Raw genomic sequence first — 18,683 nt, 5'->3', positions numbered from 1 at the left:
TTTTTTTTTTAATTTATTTATTCATGAGAGACAGAGCGAGAGAGAGAGAGAGGCAGAGGGAGAAGCAGGCTCCCAAGGAGCAGGAAGCCCGATGCGGGACTCGATCCCAGGACCCTGGGATCATGACCTGAGCCGAAGGCAGATGCTTAACCACCTGAGCCACCCAGGCGCCCCTGAACTGTTTATTCTTGTTGCTACCTGTACTCTCCCCCAGATGGCCGGCCTCCTCCACATGTTTCAGAAAGTTCTCTTCTTAGTGCTCTGGGCGGGGGTTGTAGGTGACAAGATGCTGGTGGTCTCTCAGGTTGGAAGCCACTGGCTCAGTATGAAGGACATAGTTGAGCTCCTCAGTGAAAAGGGGCATGACATTGTGGTGCTGGTACCAGAAGTCAATTTATGCTTCTGAAGGAATCCAAGCACCACACAAGAAAAATCTACCCAGTGCCATTCGACCAGAAAGAGCTGGAGAATCGTTACCACTCTTTTGGAAACGATCACTTTGCTGAGAGATGGCTCCTGAACGCTGCTCAGATGGAGCACGGGAATAGCGTAATCGTTATTGACATGTACTTCACCAACTGCCAGAGCCTCCTGGAGGACTCGGCCACCCTGAGTGTCCTCAGGGAGAGCAAGTTCGATGCCCTTTACACAGACCCAGCCCTATCCTGCGGGGTCATCCTGACCGAGTACCTGGGCCTGCCCTCTATGTACCTCTTCAGGGGCTTCCCATGCTCCCTGGAGCATACAGTGAGCAGGAGCCCAAACCCTGTGTCCCACATTCCCAGATGCTACACTCAGTTCTCAGACCCGATGACGTTCCCCCAACGGGTGGCCAACTACCTCATTAATTACTTGGAGACCTATCTGTTCTACTGCCTGTAGTCAAAGTATGAAGACCTCACCTCCAATATCCTCAAGAGAGCTGTGCACTTACCCACCTTGTATCAGAGGGGCTCCATTTGGCCGTTAAGATATGACTTTGTGTTTGAGTAACCCAGACCGGTCATGCCCAATATGGTTTTCATTGGAGGGACCAACTGCAAGAAGAAATGAGTCCTGTCTCAGGTTGGTAGTTTTATTTCTTTTTGATTGCTCTGTTTCTTTATGGGCAGATATTGTTCTTACATGCTCAATCTTCCCTCACTCATTGCGCTCTTAGCCAACTGTCACCTGTGAGGGCTTCCTGAAGAAGGGGATGCTGGGCTCAGAGTAGAAGGGTATGAGTCTGAGGCTGAGGTTCTGAATGAGGCTGAGGCTTTGGATGAAGACAGGGGGCATGCCTGGCAACAATAGGAGGTTATCTTCAGCTAGGTCATCTGGGGACAGTCACAGAACATAAGAATGAGCCTTAGAAATTTCCAGTCTAAATCATACACCCACCTGTTGAAGAAACAAGTGAAGGCTTGAACAAGAGGATGCATTGCTGAGAGGAGAGTCCATGGGGAAACCCATTCTCCCACCTCTGTAACCTGCTTTTTTCTGGGCCCACAAAGCAGAGATCATCAAACAGCAGCTAGTGGACCAAATCTGCCCAGAGGTCTGTTTTTTTTTATATGGCCCAGAGCTAAGAATGGTTTTTATATTTTTATTTCATGTTTTAATTTTTATTTTATTTGAGAGAGAAGGCGAGAGCAAGTGTGGGGAGTGTGGAGAGGGGTAGAAGGAGATGGAGAAGCAGGCTTCCTGCTGAGCAGGGAGCCCAACTTGGGGCTCGATCGCAGAACCCCGGGATCATGACCTGAGCCAAAGGCAGACACTTAACCAATTGAGCCACACAGTCACCTTGTTTTTATATTTTTAAAGGGATATTAAAAACAGCAACCACAAAGAATACGTGGCAGAGAGGCATGTGGCCCACTAAGCCTACATATTTACTACCTGACCTTTTATAGAAAAAGTATATTGACCTCTGACCTAAGGCAAATGTTCTTAGATGCCTTCCTGACATATGGGAAGAGAGCCCAGAGCTACTATGGAAAGTTAAAAACTTGTGAGTTCTTTGTCTTTGTTTTAATATTTATACCTTTGAAAGGCTTCAGATCACTCTTTCCCAGCAGAATTCTCTTTTTCAATGCATTTTTCATCAGAAAGAAAGCCTCAAATAGGTCCCAGAGACCCTCATCCCTCTTCTTTCACATCTGACAATTTCTTTGTTAGCACGTTGGACAGTTGGCCATACCCCTGAGAGCTGGCAGGAGCAGGGGCAATGAGCATAATTGGACTGGTTCCAGGAAGTGTGGGGCACAGAATACAAATCCCACATGCCAGGAAAACTTAACCAAGAAATTAAGCAAAACTATTATAAGAAACATTTGGCATAAAAAGGAAAAAAAATCGCTTTTTTGGTAACTTTCGTCCCGACCATCCTATTTTTGCAAAAAGAATTAGATTTAGTCATATTGCAAAGCAAACTGTAGTGAATGCATTTTTTTGAGCATCATGAACTTACATTGGCATCTCAGCTGTTACCCAAATGTCCACCATAGAGAACCTTCTGTATTACACGATATGTAATTATCAACTTGTATTTTTATATTAGGAATTAAAGTGATCAAAATCAGAGGGTTTTTTTTGCTGTTGTTGTTAGATGATCAAACCATTTCAACGCTGTGGGGAAAAATGTGTACTTGACGTGATGGAAATGTTTTGGAATCATATAGAGGTGGTCGTTGCATAACATGGTGAATATACTAAATGCATTTACCATTTTAAAATCGCTAATTGTGTTATGTGACTTCATCTAAAAAGATTACTTAAAAAAGAAGATACATCATAGATCAGGAAAAATAAAGACCTGGTTTATAGCTGGAAACAAACCAACAACAACAAAACAAACCTAAACACTCCTTAGGAGGCAAATAACTCGATCAGGCAACACAGAGCCACCATACAAGGGTCCACTAAAAGTTTAGAAACATATTTGACTTCAGAAATAATCTAAGAAATTCAAATTAATAAACAATGAAATTCAATTTTGCTCATCAAATCGGCAAGCATGTTTTATAGGTAACTATTGGCCTACCTACAAAACAATATAATTAAGTTTCTTATTATGCTCTTGCTAATGTGCAGAGCCTTTTGAAAACCAGAGCCTGGTGAACACTCCTTGCAATAATGCTATGATTCACAATCTGGGGAGGTGTGTTTATTCTCAGGGTCACCTGTGTGCTGCCAAGCTTGCGTGTGTAACAGAGCATGAGATCACTCCCCAACACCCACAGTAGCGTGACTGACTACAGCTCGCCTGTCTCCTCTGCCCCGGGAGGGACTCAGCCCCCTCAGAGGGCTTCCTGGTTGTTTTTGCACAAGATGCTCCCAGAGAAGCTGCTCAGGCACCTGGCTGATGGTTCGCACTGGGAAGACCAGATGTCCTGAAGCCACTTATTCCGGTCTCCACCCAGGGCCTCCTTTCCAACCCCGTGCACCCTGTCACCTGGTCTCTCCACCTTTTCCCTCTGCCCACAGGGGCTGTAATCCAGGCCAGATGCTGGAACACTCTCTCCGCTGTCCTTGTTTCTTAGTTGAGACTCATCTGTCCCATGGCTAATCTCTTTTCCTTAGGTTTCCAATATCTCCATTTTTAAAAAAGTTTGAAAGTGATCTCTACACCCAACGTGGAGCTCGAACTCATGACCCTGAGATCAAGAGTCAGACGCTCTCCCGACTGAGCCATTTTAGAAGGGTTTGATGTGACATTTCAGTATTAGAAGGGCCGTTGAGGTGTTTTCCTTAGAATAAAGGAATTCAGAGATAAATCCTACTCTCTTCCACTCGCAAAGCAGAGAACTGCTCAAAGCTTCAGGGACAGGTTTTTACTCTCCCTTTTAGGGGCCACACAGTCCCAGGGAGCTCAGGCTCTCGGACTAGCACATCCTCTCTGCCTAGCCTGCTGTGGGAGGGAAGGCACCAGAGCCCAGCCCTAGCTTGAGCCAGGATGGGAAAGGACCAGGTTTCCCTCCCCTGCTGGCTCCAGGGATCCCTTCTTTGTCCCCATTCCATTAGTAGAGTAAGGACTATAAGACTTGGCTTTAAGTCCAGCTGTGTGGCCAAGGCAGGTGGCCTATCTCTGGTGTTCATTTCTCCATCTGTGAAATGGGAACACTCTAGAGGTCAAGGCTGGGGGCAGGGAAGATAGAGTTTATGGGAAAACTTTGAAACTGTAAATGCAACACATGCAGGACAGGCTGCTTTAGGCTGGAGTAACAGGATGGAGGCCCTTCAGACAGGAGATAGTCCAGTTTTCCCACACACGAGCAAACCAAATTTTCCAGGCAAGCTGAGTGAGCTGCCTGAGGCTACCGGCTGCAGCAAGGGGCTGAGGCAGGGTAGAACCCACCGCCTTGTTACTCTCCCACCCGGAGGCCACATGTTTGCCCAGAACTCTTTTCCCAGCTATACCAGACCTGGAGGGTAGCAGCCCCATGAAGGGAAGGAAGGAGGCAGAAAGATGAGTCAGCAGATCCGAGGAGCTTTGGCCTTGGACTTGAGTCTTCTCATCTCACAGTGGGGCTGACAGCATGTGCCTCACTCCTCACAGGCTGTTTGAGGATCATGAGGGCAGTGTGTGAAGGGGCTCGGTGGACTATCAGGGGAAGCCATGGCTCCTGGCCCTCTCTTCTCTGGACCTTCTCTCAATGCAGGCTGAAATGTTCTTTCTGCAAGCTGATACGAACAACATGACTTTCTCACACCATTCTTTGGGGAGCATTTTCTCAGAAAACTAGATCCCAGTTCCTCAGGACTCGTTCTTCTGTTCCCAGGTTGCCTTGTGTTCTGGAGTCATCTAGAGAGTGGTTCTCAAATAGGGGCAATTTTGCAACCCTGGGGGGCAACATCTAGAGACATGTTTGATGTCACAATTAGGGGATGACACTGTCTAATTTTAGAGGCCAGGGATGCTGTTAGAAATCCTTTGTAAAGCACAAGAAATACCCACCCACCCACACCCAACAAAGAATTATCTGTCCCCCAATAGTGCTGAAGTTGAGAAATGCTGATCTAAATCAATGCCACGTGACTATCAGTGACTTCTCCCGGCAGGGCCCCAGCTGGATGGTGAGGGGCCCCAGGGATCCTTTGCCCACTCCCTGAGCCATCTGGTCTCCCTGCAGGGGTCTCTACAAGTAATAGTTGCTCGGGCTTCAGTCTCTACATTTGTTGGTTGAGCTGAGGACTGAATTCCAGGCAAGTCAGGGGAACAAAACCCCAAAATGCCAAGTCATTCTTAATAGGTACTTTTTAAAGTACATGACTTAGGCCAATGTCTACAATGCCTTTCATGGTTTGTTTTTCTTTCAAAAAGGATTTTGAAATGTGTTTATCTTTATGACTGATCGGACATGCAGAACATTTTGACAGTATTGTTTCTGTTAATAAGTAATTATCCAGAGTAGCTAAATATTAGCAGGAGTCAGCATTTTTTAAAAGATTTTATTTATTTATTTGACAGAGAGAGACATAGCGAGAGAGGGAACACAAGGAGAACTGGTAGAGGGAGAAGCAGGCTTCCGGCGGAGCAGGGAGCCCGATGTGGGGCTCGATCCCAGGACCCTGGGATCATGACCTGAGCCGAAGGCAGACGCTTAATGACTGAGCCACCCAGGTGCCCCTGGGAGTCAGCATTTTTTTGAAAAAGTATTCAACATGAGTATCTGAAAAACTCGAGAAGCTTGCTTGATTAATAATTGACATAATTCTAAGAGAATGAGATTAAGTGGGTTTAAAAAAACAAACAAATATCCTGAGCTATAAGTCATGGATCATACAATTCATTCATGGCAAGTTTACGGTTCAGTGGTTTCTAGCATATCTTTAGCAACCATCACCACAATTGGTTTTGGAATGTTTGCAGTCACCCCTAAAAGAAACTCCCACCCCATTAGCAGTCACACTTCAGCTCCTGGCAATCACTGATTTATTCTTCTGTCTCTACGGATTTGCCTATTCTGATCATCTCAAATAAATGGGAATCACAGAATACGTGACTGGCTTTTTTAACGTGGCATAATATTTTTGGGGTTCATTCATGTTGTAGCATTATTTTTTATTACTGAATAATATTTCCTTCTATGGATATACCACACTTCATGTATCTACCCATCAGTTGATGGACTTTGGGGTTGTTTCTACTTCTTGGCCATTATAAATAATGCTGCTGTGAACATTCATGGGCAAGTTTTGTGTGGACATATGTTTTCAATTCTCTTGGATATGTACCAAGGAGTGGAATGGCTAGGTTGTGTGATTACTCTATGTTTTATCTTTGAGGAACTGCCAGATTGTTATTCAAAGTGCCTGCTCCATTTGTTTTATTGCGACAAAATACACATAAAATAAAATTCACCATTTTAAAGTGTGCAATTCAGTGGTGTTTGGTACACCCGGCATGTACACTGTCACCACTACCTAGTTCCAGAAGATTCTTGTCACCCCAAAAGGACACGCACATACCTTTTAAGTAGTCTCCCTGCATTCTGCCCTCCCCAACCCCTAGCGACCACCAATCTGCTTTCTGTCTATAGATTTGCCTATTCTAGATATTTCACAGAAATGAAATCGTACAATGGGTGGCCTTTTGTATCTGACTTCTTTACTTAATGTAATGTTTCAAGGTTCATCCATGTTGTAGCCTGTGTTGGTACTTAATTCCTTTTTTTTTTTAAGATTTATATATTTATTTGGGGGAGGAGGGGCAGAGAGAGAGAGGGAGGGAAAGAGAGAATCCTGGAACATACTCCCCGCTGAGTGTGGAGCCTGACACGGGCGCTCCATCCTGGGACTCTGAGACCGTGACCTGAGTGGAAACCAAGAGTCGGACGCTTAACGGACTGAGCCACCAAGGTGCCCTGGTACTTCATTTCTTTTTATGGCTGAATAATATTCCATTGTGTGGATGGACCACTGTTTGTACATTTATCAGTTGATGGACATTTCTTTTTTTTTTTTTTAAAGATTTATTTATTTATATGAGAGAGCGAGAATGAGAGAGGGCACATGAGAGGGGGTTGGGTCAGAGGGAGAAGCAGGCTCCCTGCTGAGCAGGGAGCCCGATGTGGGACTCGATCCCTGGACTCCGGGACCATGACCTGAGCCGAAGGCAGTCGCTTAACCAACTGAGCCACCCAGGCGCCCGGACATTTCTTTTTTTTTTTTTTTTAAGTTTTATTTATTTAAGTAATCTCTGCATCCATTGTGGAGCTTGAACTCACCATCTCAAAATCAAGAGTCGCATGATCTTCTGACGGAGCCAGACAGGTGCCTGATGCTGGACATTTATGTCATCAGTTGATGGGTTTACACTCTTTGCCATTGTGAATAGTGCTGCTATGAGCATTTGTGGACAACTCTTTGTTTAACAGTTGTTTTCAGTTCTTTTGAGTATATCCCCAGGAGCAGAATTGCTGGGTCAGATAGTATTTCTATGTGTAACTTATGGCGGAACTGACAAACTGTTTTCCACAGTGGCTACACCATTTTATATTCCTACAAGTAAGGTATGGATATTCCAGTTTCTCCACATCTTTGCCAACACTTGTTATTTTGCATTTAAAATTTTTTATTATAGCTATCCTAGTGGGCAAGAGGTGATATCTCATTTTTATTTGCATTGCCCTAACGACTACTGATGTTGAGCTTGTTGACTGTTCTTATATCTTCTTTGGACAATAATCTCTTCAAATCCTTTGTTTAGTTAAAAAATTTGTTTTTGTTGTTGTTGTTGAGTGTTGGAGGGAGTAGTTGGGAGGGATGCTCATGCTGGTTTACCTGGGGGCTGGACAGGCCATTGGAGGCTTCTCGGCTCCTTCGCTGTCCTGGGGATGTATGTTCTGCCCACCATTCTCCAGTGGGAGCTGTTTCCAAGGATGTAGCCTTGAGAGAGTCAGGTGTTGTTGATGGTATACTATCTGGATCATATAGAGGACTGAACCCAGTTAAGGCCTCTATGTAAACTTTTAAGATTTGGCAGGCAGGGGCAGAGATCTACTGGTCTTGTGGGCACTCAAGACAAGCCTTGTGAGTGAGTTCCCTTTGTATTACCCCTGCCACCCACCATCTGGAGTGGCCTGCCTCTTTCTTCAGTCTCTCCTTGCCCTCTGTGTATGGTGGCCAGTTCGTGAGCCAACAATTGGTGAACCGGCCAGGAAACTGAAGAAATGGGCCTTGGGAAAGGGTGTCAGGAGCATTACAATGTTAAACCTTCCCATCCCGTCTCCTTATTTATTCTGTCTAGATTTGTATCTTAGAGTTGCTAAAGAACAAAAGTCCAACTGAGTAAATTTGCAGATCTAATTGGCCTTATTAAGGATTCATGAATTGGGCAACATCCCATCTAGGAAGTACAGGGGAGCTCTGAGGCATTGTATGAAATGGGTGGTTTTCATGGGAAGGAGGTTGGGGTAAGGAAGTTATTAGTAACTTCCTTAGTGAAAGACCCCTGTCCCTAAACAGAGTAGTAGAAGACGGGAGAAGAGGAGTGGAGTCAGCTTGATCCGAGGCTGGCTGACCACTACCTCTTGTTCCGAGGAAAGCGGGCTCTGGGGGAGGGTGCTCTCTGGTCCCACTATGTCATCGATAAAGGTTGTTTTGCCCATTTATGCTTTAGATAACAGCAACTCTTATTCTGTGAAGTAAATATAGAACCCTCAACAAATCCTTGTGTTGTCCTCATGTCTCCAGCACAGGATCCTTTGAGATATTTACATATTTGATGGCCGCTTCAAGTAGATCCTTCCCTGACCATTGCAAGAGATGTCCTGGTGTGGAAAAGGAACAAAATCAAAGGGCTAGTGCCTCCCTTCCTGTTTAGAGAAAGCTGTCTTAGCAATGTTATATATTCTTCTGGGTGTGCTCCACGTTCCCCACAAATGGGAGGAAAGAGTTTTAGAGATTTCAGGTAAGGTCACACCCAACAGAGAGGTTATCCTTGGAGACTGGGGCATTGGTGACTCCTCAGACCTCAGAAATAGGAGGAGATCAAGTGAAATGGGCATCCACAGCCCTGTTTTGGGAACTGGATAAAAAGCAACAGAGTGAATTAGAGTGTTCCCTGGAGAAAGCAGCCAAGGCAGATGAGTTTTTCCATGATAAGGGAGATTGATCTCTCCCTGCGTGGAAGCAGAAGGGTAAGGCCGGTGGTGAAAGTGAGGGATAGATCTAGTCTGTAATAATTAACACAAGGAGGGCATACTGCCTGCCAGTTACCTGCCATTCTAAGTGGCTCAATGATAAGATAAAGACAAAGGAAATAAAGGCATAGGAGGCATAGCCTGATCTGAAAAGTCAGCTGCTTTGGGCTTCTATGGACATGGCTGCAAGATTCCTGGTTCCCCTGCCAACACTCATGGGGCTATTGATTTTCCTGTGCGTTGGACCCGGGGCTGAAGGGGGGAAGGTGCTGGTGGTGCCCATGGATGGCAGCCACTGGCTCAGCATGAAGGAGGCCGTGCAGGAGCTCCATGCTAGAGGCCACCAAATGGTGGTTGTTTCACCAGAGTTGAACATGCATATCAAAGAAGAGGATTTTTTCACCCTGACAACCTATGCCTCTCCGTACACCCAGGATGAATTTAATCATCTCCTGCTGGGCCAGACTTATCTGATATTTGAAAGAATGCATTTTCTAAAGATGTTTTTGAAAGCTATGGAAAGTTTGAAGAGTGCTGCTTTGGTTTTTCAAAGGTCTTGTGAGGAGCTGCTGCATAACAAGGAGCTGATCAGGCACCTGAATGCCAGCTCCTTTGAGGTGGTTTTAACTGATCCCGTTTACCCCTGTGGGGCAGTACTGGCTAAGTACCTGTCACTACCTGCTGTGTTTTTTTTTGCGTTCCATTCCATGTGACTTAGATGTTGAGGGCACACAGTGCCCAAACCCTTCCTCATATATTCCCAGGTTATTCACAATGAATTCAGACCACATGACATTCCTGCAAAGGGTCAAGAACATGCTCTACCCTCTGGCCCTGAAGTACATTTGCCACATTTCTTTCACTCCTTATGCAAGCCTTGCGTCTGAGCTTCTTCAGAAGAGAGGTGTCAATGGTGGACGTTTTCAGCTTCGCATCCGTGTGGCTGTTCAGAGGAGAGTTTGTCCTGGACTACCCCAGGCCAATCATGCCCAACATGGTCTTCAGTGGGGGTAGAAACTGTGGTCAAAGGAAGCCATTGTCTCAGGTCTGTATTAGTGCTTATGTCCAATCGATGTTCCAGGTGGAACACGTTTTTTTGGTGGTTGTTGTTGTTTGTTTGTTTTGTTTTTGTTTTTAATCTACTTCCAGGTGCTTACTTATCTGCCAGTCTTTCTAAGATTTCTACTTCTCATTCTCCTAACAGTTTGGTGAGATAAATGTTAAAGTACCTCCACTAGGGTAGTAAAGGTTTGCAATGGTCACCAAAAGAAATGAGAGGCAGGGGTGCGGGTCTGCGATAGGATTGACAAGCACTGGTGTGAGTCAACCAGGACTGTCCTTTCGTAAAGGCACCATTTTCGTGGTTGTGCAATTTTCTCCAACTGTGTAGGAGCAGGGATGCTGAGTTGTGAGCTGATCCATCAGGGGATTTTGCTTGTGGGGTGTTTGCTTGTTCAGGAGGACAAAGGAACCAGGAAATTGCGTTTGTTGACATGATAGTTTTTAGTGGCCCTGTCTCAGAAGGGACTAGAGTGTGATCTGATCACAGGAGACCTAAACACCAAAAGGAAGCAGAAGTGTCAGAGAGCTTGAATAAATTAAGTGGAAGTGAGAAAATGTGGAAGAGATAAGAAGGGGTCTGTGTGGTCCAAGAAAGAAGTAAGTGAGTTCAACTTTTCAGAGATGGAGCTGTGCCGACGAAGTTTTCTGACCAGGAGTTGATGTCAGGGATATGACATGGGGACAATCAGAGTTGGACTGCAGGTTGGATAGGTCTTATACTTGGGATGCCGAAGTCATCAAAGGATGGTGGGAGGGACTTGGAAGATCAAACTATGAGCCTATAAACCCAGTGAAGGGGGCGGGCAGTGATGAAGAGAACAGAGTCTAAAAGGGGAAAGGGGATGTTAGGAGGGGAAATCAAGAGTTGGACGCTTAACCTACTGCGCCACCCCTATACCACGTCTTTATCCATTCACCTATTTTATTTTATCATCCATTCTATTTATTTTATTTTATTTTTTTTAAAGATTTTATTTATTTATTTGACAGAGAGAGACACAGCCAGAGAAGGAACACAAGCAGGGAAAGTAGGAGAGGGAGAAGCAGGCTTCCCGCCGAGCAAGGAGCCCGATGCGGGGCTCGATCCCAGGACCCCAGGATCACGACCTGAGCTGAAGGCAGACGCTCAACGACTGAGCCACCCAGGCGCCCCCTATTTTTTTTATTTTAATTTTATTATGTTATGTTAGTCACCATACAATACATCATTAGTTTTTGATGTGGTGATCCACGATCCATTTTCGTATACCACCCAGTGCTCCATGCAGTACGTGCCCCCCTTAATACCCATCACCGGGCTAACCAATCCCCCCTCCCCACTTCCCTCTAAAACCCTGTTTGTTTCTCAGAGCCCACAGTCTCTCACGGTTCGTCTCCCCCTCCGATTCCCCCTTCATCTTTCCCTTCCTTCTCCTAGTGTCCTCCATGCTGTTCCTTATGTTCCACAAATAAGTGAAACCATATGATAAGTGACTTTCTCTGCTTGACTTATTTCACTTAGCATCATCTCCTCCCGTCCCATCCATGTTGATGTAAAAGTTGGGTGTTCATCCTTTCTGATGGCTGAGTCATATTCCATCGTATCTATGGACCGACCACATCTTCTTTATCCATTCGTCTGTTGAAGGGCATCTCGGCTCTTTCCACAGTTTGGCTATTGCTACTATATCATCCATTCTATTGATGGACATTTGGGCTCTTTCCATAATTTGGCTATTGTAGATTATGCTGCTATAAACATCAGGGTGCATGGATTCCCTTCAAATTAGTACTTTTGTATTCTCTAGGTACATAGTAGTGCGATTGCTGGATTGTAAGGTTGTTCTATTTTTAACTTTTTAAAAATTTTCTTATTATTTATTTATTTGTTTGTTTTTAACTTTTTGAGGAAACTCCATACTGTTTTCCAGAGTGGCTGCATCTTTTAGTTTTCCTATGTGAATATATTCTCTGGAGTTAACTGCACTAGTTCAAATTCTCCCATTTTTCTAGCTGAATGGGCAGGTGAGCAAGTGACCTAACTATTCTGACCTCACTATTGTCACAATGAGTACACAATAAGTATTTTCTATTATCATTATTTAAAAAGTGCCCAGCAGGACAAGGTATGTCATCTGAAGACCTTTAGATATGTTTGTGCCAAATTTATTGGGCACACGAGAGATCATTTATATTGAAATTCTCAAGCATTATAGGTGATAAGCATACCATTATCGCTTTTGTTCCACTAAATTCTTTTTTACTTTCAGATCTTGTCACCCTTATTTATTTGGTTTGGTTTACCCTTAAATGTGACTTCTTTAAGTAGTTTATGGAAATTTTCTCCAAGTATGAAAGATTGGAGTCTAAGTCTTTCATATTTTTGCTCCTTTTCTTTCTCCTTTAAGATTTATGATGGGTGAGGGGCACCTGGGTGGCTCAGTCAGTTAAGCATGTGACTCTTGATTTCAGCTAAGGTCTTGATATCAGGATCGTGAATTGAAGCCTCACGTTGGGCTCCACGCTGGGCATGGAGTCTACTTAAAAAAATTTTTTTATGATGGGTGCAATTATTTTATTGGTTTTCTCAAAGAAATAATTTTGGGAATTGCTTATTCTTTTTACTATTTTTGTTTTCTATTTCATTAATCCCAGCTTGCTTTTTATTAATGATGGTCATTCTTGTGTCTTTTGGTTTATTTTATAGTTATTTTTCTAATATTCCTTAGGTAAGCATTAAGTTCCTTTCTGTAAGAGTTTTCTTAATAATGAAACATTGAAGTTCATAGAACATTTTCTATGTCTCCTAGGTTTTGGCATTAATCATTTTTTTTCTCTTTGTTTTGTTTTTGGTCATTTAATTTTCTGGTTTGGATTTCTTTAGGTCCATGGCTATCTTCAAACCTGTTTATTCCCACATAGTTAAAGTTTATTTTAGCTATCTCTCTCTTTTTTCTAATTATTTTAGATTTTAATCAGAGAATGTTTCTTATGAAATCCCTACGTTAAATAATTTGATAGGTTTTCTTTGTGGTCTAGTACAGAATTGCCCAATGGAAGTATAATGCAGGCCATATATATAATTAAAAAAATTAGTAGACATGTTACAAAAAAGGCAAAAAGGGGGCTAAAATTAATTATATCTTATTTAATCAAATATATCTAAACATACTTTCAACATATACTCAATATAAAATTATTGAGATATTTTACATTCTTTTGCTTTCATACTAAGTCTTCAAAATCTGATATGTATTTTACACTTACAGCATATCTCAATTTGGACTGGCCACATTTCAAGTGCTTAGGAGTCACGTGTAGCTAGTGGCTACTGTATTGGATAAGATACGGTTAACCTTTGTAAATGTTCCACAGATACCCCTAAAAGATGCATATTTAAAAATTTTATTTAAAAAACCTCAATATGCCCAGTTCTTAAAATGATGTCTTAAATTACTTCCTTATTTAACTGGTGTGCTCCATGGGAAGGGGCTAGTAGTGAGTCCTTGGAAAAAGTCCACTGCAGGGTCCTCCAGATGGTCATCTTTGCACCAGAGAAAGTGCTGTTTTCTCCGCTCTGAAAGCCTACTCAAGCTATTCCATAAATGAGGAATACTGATATACAGGACTGTAATTTTGGAGCCAAGACATTTTTTAAAAGCAGCTTTCAGTTTTGAAAATTCTTTAGATAAAATGCTTTTATATTTCTGCCAAAGAGAAGCTTCCCACTTAGCAGCACTAATCCAGATCTCTAACTGAATGCTGTTTGTTTCAACAAATGCTGTTAAAACCCCTGGCAACCTGCAATCTACTGTCTTCCCTAACTTGACCACTCTAGGTACCTTATATAAATGGAATCAGAGAGTATTTGTCTTTTTTCGACTGACTTATTTCACTTAGCCTAATGTCCTCAAGGCTCGTTCATGTTGCAGCATATGCCAGAGTTTCCTTACTTTTAAAGGCTGAATAATATTCCATTGTATGAATTGACCGCATTTGCCTATATATTCATCCATTGACTTGTAGGTTGCTTCCACTAGAGCTGTTAAGATCCATGACTGGATCCAACCTGAAGACTTTCCTGACCAATGGAGACTTATGTTAACCAATTGTACAGACACAAATGCACTTATTCTGTCCCATACAGAGTGGTGATTTTTAACCCTTAATTAGCATAACCACCATGAAATTGTGCACCCTCTTTTCTTATCACTTCAAAACTCTTGACATCCCTTCTCTCCCTGCTCCTCCTCCCCTCCCCACCAACAACTATGAATGTCTTCACTGGTCTGAGTTCCCTAGCCTAGCAAGCAAATGAGCTGATTTTTTAAAAGCCCCGGTACTCTGTTTTTTTCTGATACTTCTTGTACAATTAGTGGGTGAGAAGCACTGCCTGGGTACCTCAGTGACCATTTGATGTAGTTTTAACAGACTGTGTGCCCTCGTGGGACAGTAGTGGCTGAATCCTATGTTCCTGCTGCGTAACTGTTCGCATGCCATTCCATGGGAATTGGGCTTTACAGGCATCAAATTCGATTTCATATATTCCTGGTTGTGCTCAAGTCACACGACCTTCCTGTAAAGGGTATGCTGCATTTTTAGTCGGCCTAGTTCAGTTGCCTTTTTGCTCCCATGCCTTATGCAAAGTTTTCCTTAGACATGACCAAAGGGGATGGCACAATTTGTGATGGACTATCCCAAGGCAACCATGCCCAAAACGGTTTTCACTGGGGGTATAAACTGTGCACAACAGAGATGTACTCTCTCAGATGTATGCTGCCTCACCCAAACTGTACTCCAAGCTTTCCAATATTCTTGGCTTTTGTCAACCTAATTTGAAATGAGATACATCCTGCACACAGCAATGGGATAGTTTTGTGTAGCCTTACAGAAACACTTTCCACATTTTCATCAATCATAGTTGTAGAACCAAGTTGGGTACAGGCTAGCAATCAGATTTGTATTAAGGCTTTGAGTTATCACTACCACTGGTTCTTTTTTTTTATTGCTTAAGTGACCTGAATAAAGTCCACAGGATGCTCTTAACTAATCATACAACTGTAATTCACTTAAGCATTTTGCTCAAGCCTTTGGAGGGAACATGTTCCTGCTTACACTGCCTTCAGTCCCCCGAAACGGATTTCAGACTTCTGACCTCCAGATCTTTAAGAGAATAAATCTGCGTTGTTTCAAGCCACCAAATTTGTGGTAATCTGTTACAGTAGCCATAGGAAACGAATACATCCACTTTGCCAGGTTTACGTTTTTTAAAAAGCCTAGGCTTATTATATTCAAACGGAGAACTCTCACTAGTCACCAGCATTTATGTGGGACTAAAAACCATCCTTAAGCCAGAGCCATTGGTGTATTCACATCTTTTACTATTATGTGTTGAAAAAAACTGAAGTAAAACGATTTATCTTGGCAACGTTAACTTCAGAGAAAACTACCTGGCTGACATTTCAAAACAGAATGGAAAGGCAAGGTTCAAGGTGCTGTAACATTTTGTCCTAGTACTAAGAAATAATCACCGCTTCGGGATTATGTTTAATAAATAGCAAAGTGCATACAGGTATTTACAACAGTTTTAAAGACAAACAGAGGTCCCATGCGTGCAGTCCCAACAATAACAACAAAGAGGCACTGGCATGACTGTTTATAAATTCTTGAGAACAGCTGTTCTGAAAGTAGAGTGCCCTTGTAAGCTTCAAAAAAAACAAAAAAAAAAAGAAAAGAAAAGAAAAGAAAGTCCATTCCTCACAGTGTGCTCTAAATCAAACGTGGCCTGGAATTACTCGGGGTCGATGCGCAGCAACTGCTCTTTGCCATTTATCGTCAGGGACTTCAACTCTCCGTCTTCTTCCACCTCCACTCTTTCTTGGCCATTCTCAACGATTCTCTTGGTGGTGATTTTTTTGCCACTAACGATGTCGGTGGAAGTCGACACGGACTGGAAGTTGCGGGACCCACCCCTACCACAAGGCATGGCGAAGGAAGAAAGGCCTCCGCTCCCCAGGGAACCAAAGGAACCGAATCCTGTGTCAAAAGAAGAAAAACCACCCCCAAAGGCTGGAAATTCACTGAAGGCCGAGAAGAAGGGAGCGGTTCCTCTGCTTCTGCTTCCCCGGGAGCTCCCCCGGCCGCCCACGATGTTCTCCAGCGGGTCTCCGAAGAAGTCGAACGAAAATGGGTCGCGGCCCCCGAAGAACTCCCTGAAGACCTCAGCCGGGTCGCGGAAGGTGAAGACGTACCCGAACGGGTCGCGGCAGGGCCCGCCGCCGCCGCCCTCCCGCACTCCCGCCTCGCCATACCGGTCGTAGACGTCCCTCTTTTTGGCGTCTGACAAGACCTCGTAGGCCTGGGCCACTTGCTTGAACCGCCTCTCCGCCTCCTCCTTGTTCTCAGGGTTTTTGTCGGGGTGCCACTTGAGCGCCAGCTTGCGGTACGCTTTCTTGATGGCCTCGGACGTCGCCTGGCGGGGCACGCCCAGCACCTCGTAGTAGTCCACCATGTCGGAAGGCCCAGCACGACCCGCGGGCCACTGGCACGACGACGGGTGGCGCTGGCTGCCCCCGGGGCACGGGCCCGAGCGCCCCGCGAGCCCACGCCGTCCAGAAGAGGCGCCCTTGTGACGGAGCCCGCATCTCATTGGTCGAGACGGCATCCCAGAATGCACTGCGGGGTGGGGGGCGCGGCTTGCCGCTCTTCCGTGAGGGCCTGTGTGGCGTGTTTCGCCCTGGCGCGGACGCCCCGCCCATTGAGGCCCCGCCCCCCTCTGGCCCCGCCCCACCTGCCCCCAAAGCGAGCTGGGATCTCCAAATCGCCCCCCCCCCCCCGCCCCCACCCTGCCGGCGCAGGAAGAAGAGGAAGTTAGCGGGAGGAAGGCGGCGTGGGGCTGTGGCGGCCGGGGCGAAGGATTGTGCTGAAGTGGGCTTTCTGTCAGGCTTCTCCTCGCCTGTGGGGGTAGAGTGATGGGGGCGCGTTTCGTCTGACCTCGTGCTCAAGGACAGCCGCATCATTTGTCCAGAACAGCAGTTCTCTGGTTTTTTGTCTCCAGGACCCTTTTGCTTTTTTTTAATGTAGGTTGTATCTATCGACACCTACCCCATTAGAAATTAAAGCAATGGAAAAAACTCGTTAGTCAATTTAATAGCAATGAAACCTTATATGGTAACATAAATCATATTTTTAGGGGAAAATCACTTTTTAAAAAAGATTTTAGAGAGAGCGAGAGCACGCATGCGCTTGCGCGAGGGTGGGGGAGGGGCAGAGGGAGAGGGGGAGGGAAAGAGCGCGAGGGTGGGGGAGGGGCAGAGGGAGAGGGGGAGGGAAAGAATCCCCAAGCTGACTCTGCTCTCATCGCAGAGACTGCGTGGGGCTTCATCTCAGGACCTGGAGGTCATGACCCCAACCGAAATCAAGAGTCCTGTGCTTAACTGACTGAGCCACCCTGGCGCCCCCAAATAACTTTTTCAAAGCAAAAAAATTAGTGAAGAGGGGCATCATACTACATCTTCCACGTTTCTCTGGTTTTAAAGAAGAGAAGGGGACTCTTCTATCTGCTTCTGCAGTCAATCTATGGCTATATCACGGGTGATGTGGCCACGCAGAAACTCCACTGTACCCTTAAGGGAGCATGTGAGTGAAAAAGCCAAATATCATTATGGAAATAGTTTGACTTTGCAAAATTCCCCTAAAAAATTCTTGGGTATCCCCAGGGTGTCCTGGCCCATAGTTTGAGAACTCCTGGTCTAGTTTATCAAAACGATTAAAACTTGCCGGCCATGCTTGTAGTGCTGTTGGTCAACGTTGCTGCAGTAATTATTTCCACTAAAACTGCCATACCGTGACCATGACTTTCTTTTTGGCATTTTTGGACACTTGACCTCTCCCTACTTTCTCCTTATTCTCTGACACTATATTTTTTTGCTTTGATAAATGGCAAGGCAATACCAATAAAGGTCACTTAGTTCTAAGAGGAAAATGATTAACCAGTGAACTCTAATATTTCATCATGAAGGGTAGTAGATCCAATGAGGCACTCTATGTCACCAGGACAAACTTCATGTCACCTTGAGGGGCCGAGTACGATCCTGGAGCTGGCACTTTATAGTCATGCAATAAACAGCAGTAGGAAGTGGATTGAGAGTAGAGTCTAGTGTGAACAAAGCCATGTGGGAAAAGCCTGTTTGGGGAAGGTCAAGTGATCCAGAATGAGTGGAGGGAAAGGGACAGAGGGGGAGGGGTCAGGTGAAAGGGCTGGAGAGGAGGAATGAGCTTGGACAGGTGGGCTGAAGGTCCATTCCAGGGAATTTTGAGGGCAAGGCTGAAGAGTCTAAATATTATCCTGGATCCTAGGAAGCTGTTGACCAAGGTTTCAGGGATGGTGGTGGGGTGGGACAGTGCAGGGAGCAGCTGAATGCTGGGACTCAGAAAGGGTAGATAGGGGTTGGGGGCCCCCACACAGGACTATGGCAGCTGGGTCTCAGAGACAGTGGATTCAGCACTTGCTTGCTT

At 44.8% G+C, this 18,683-nt stretch overlaps 1 protein-coding gene and 2 pseudogenes across 1 annotated transcript; 2 read left to right on the top strand and 1 right to left on the bottom strand.

Moving 5' to 3' along the window:
* The first annotated feature begins 214 nt into the window (after positions 1-214).
* LOC114210723 (UDP-glucuronosyltransferase 1A6-like) lies at positions 215-1,213 on the top strand (annotated as a pseudogene).
* Positions 1,214-9,304: 8,091 nt separating this feature from the next.
* Positions 9,305-10,263, top strand: LOC114210724 (UDP-glucuronosyltransferase 1A3 pseudogene; annotated as a pseudogene).
* Positions 10,264-15,957: 5,694 nt separating this feature from the next.
* LOC114210833 (dnaJ homolog subfamily B member 3) lies at positions 15,958-16,764 on the bottom strand. Its single transcript, XM_028105247.2, has one exon. It carries the CDS (start codon positions 16,675-16,677, stop codon positions 15,958-15,960), a length of 720 nt encoding a protein of 239 aa, XP_027961048.1. The 5' UTR covers positions 16,678-16,764.
* Positions 16,765-18,683: the final 1,919 nt, after the last annotated feature.

Source organism: Eumetopias jubatus, unplaced genomic scaffold, assembly GCF_037043125.1.
Source record: "Eumetopias jubatus isolate StellerSeaLion01/CBP00866 unplaced genomic scaffold, mEumJub1_p1.0 scaffold_3, whole genome shotgun sequence".
In the NCBI taxonomy this organism is placed as follows: domain Eukaryota; kingdom Metazoa; phylum Chordata; class Mammalia; order Carnivora; family Otariidae; genus Eumetopias; species Eumetopias jubatus.
This window is presented reverse-complemented; position numbering and strand designations above follow the sequence as displayed.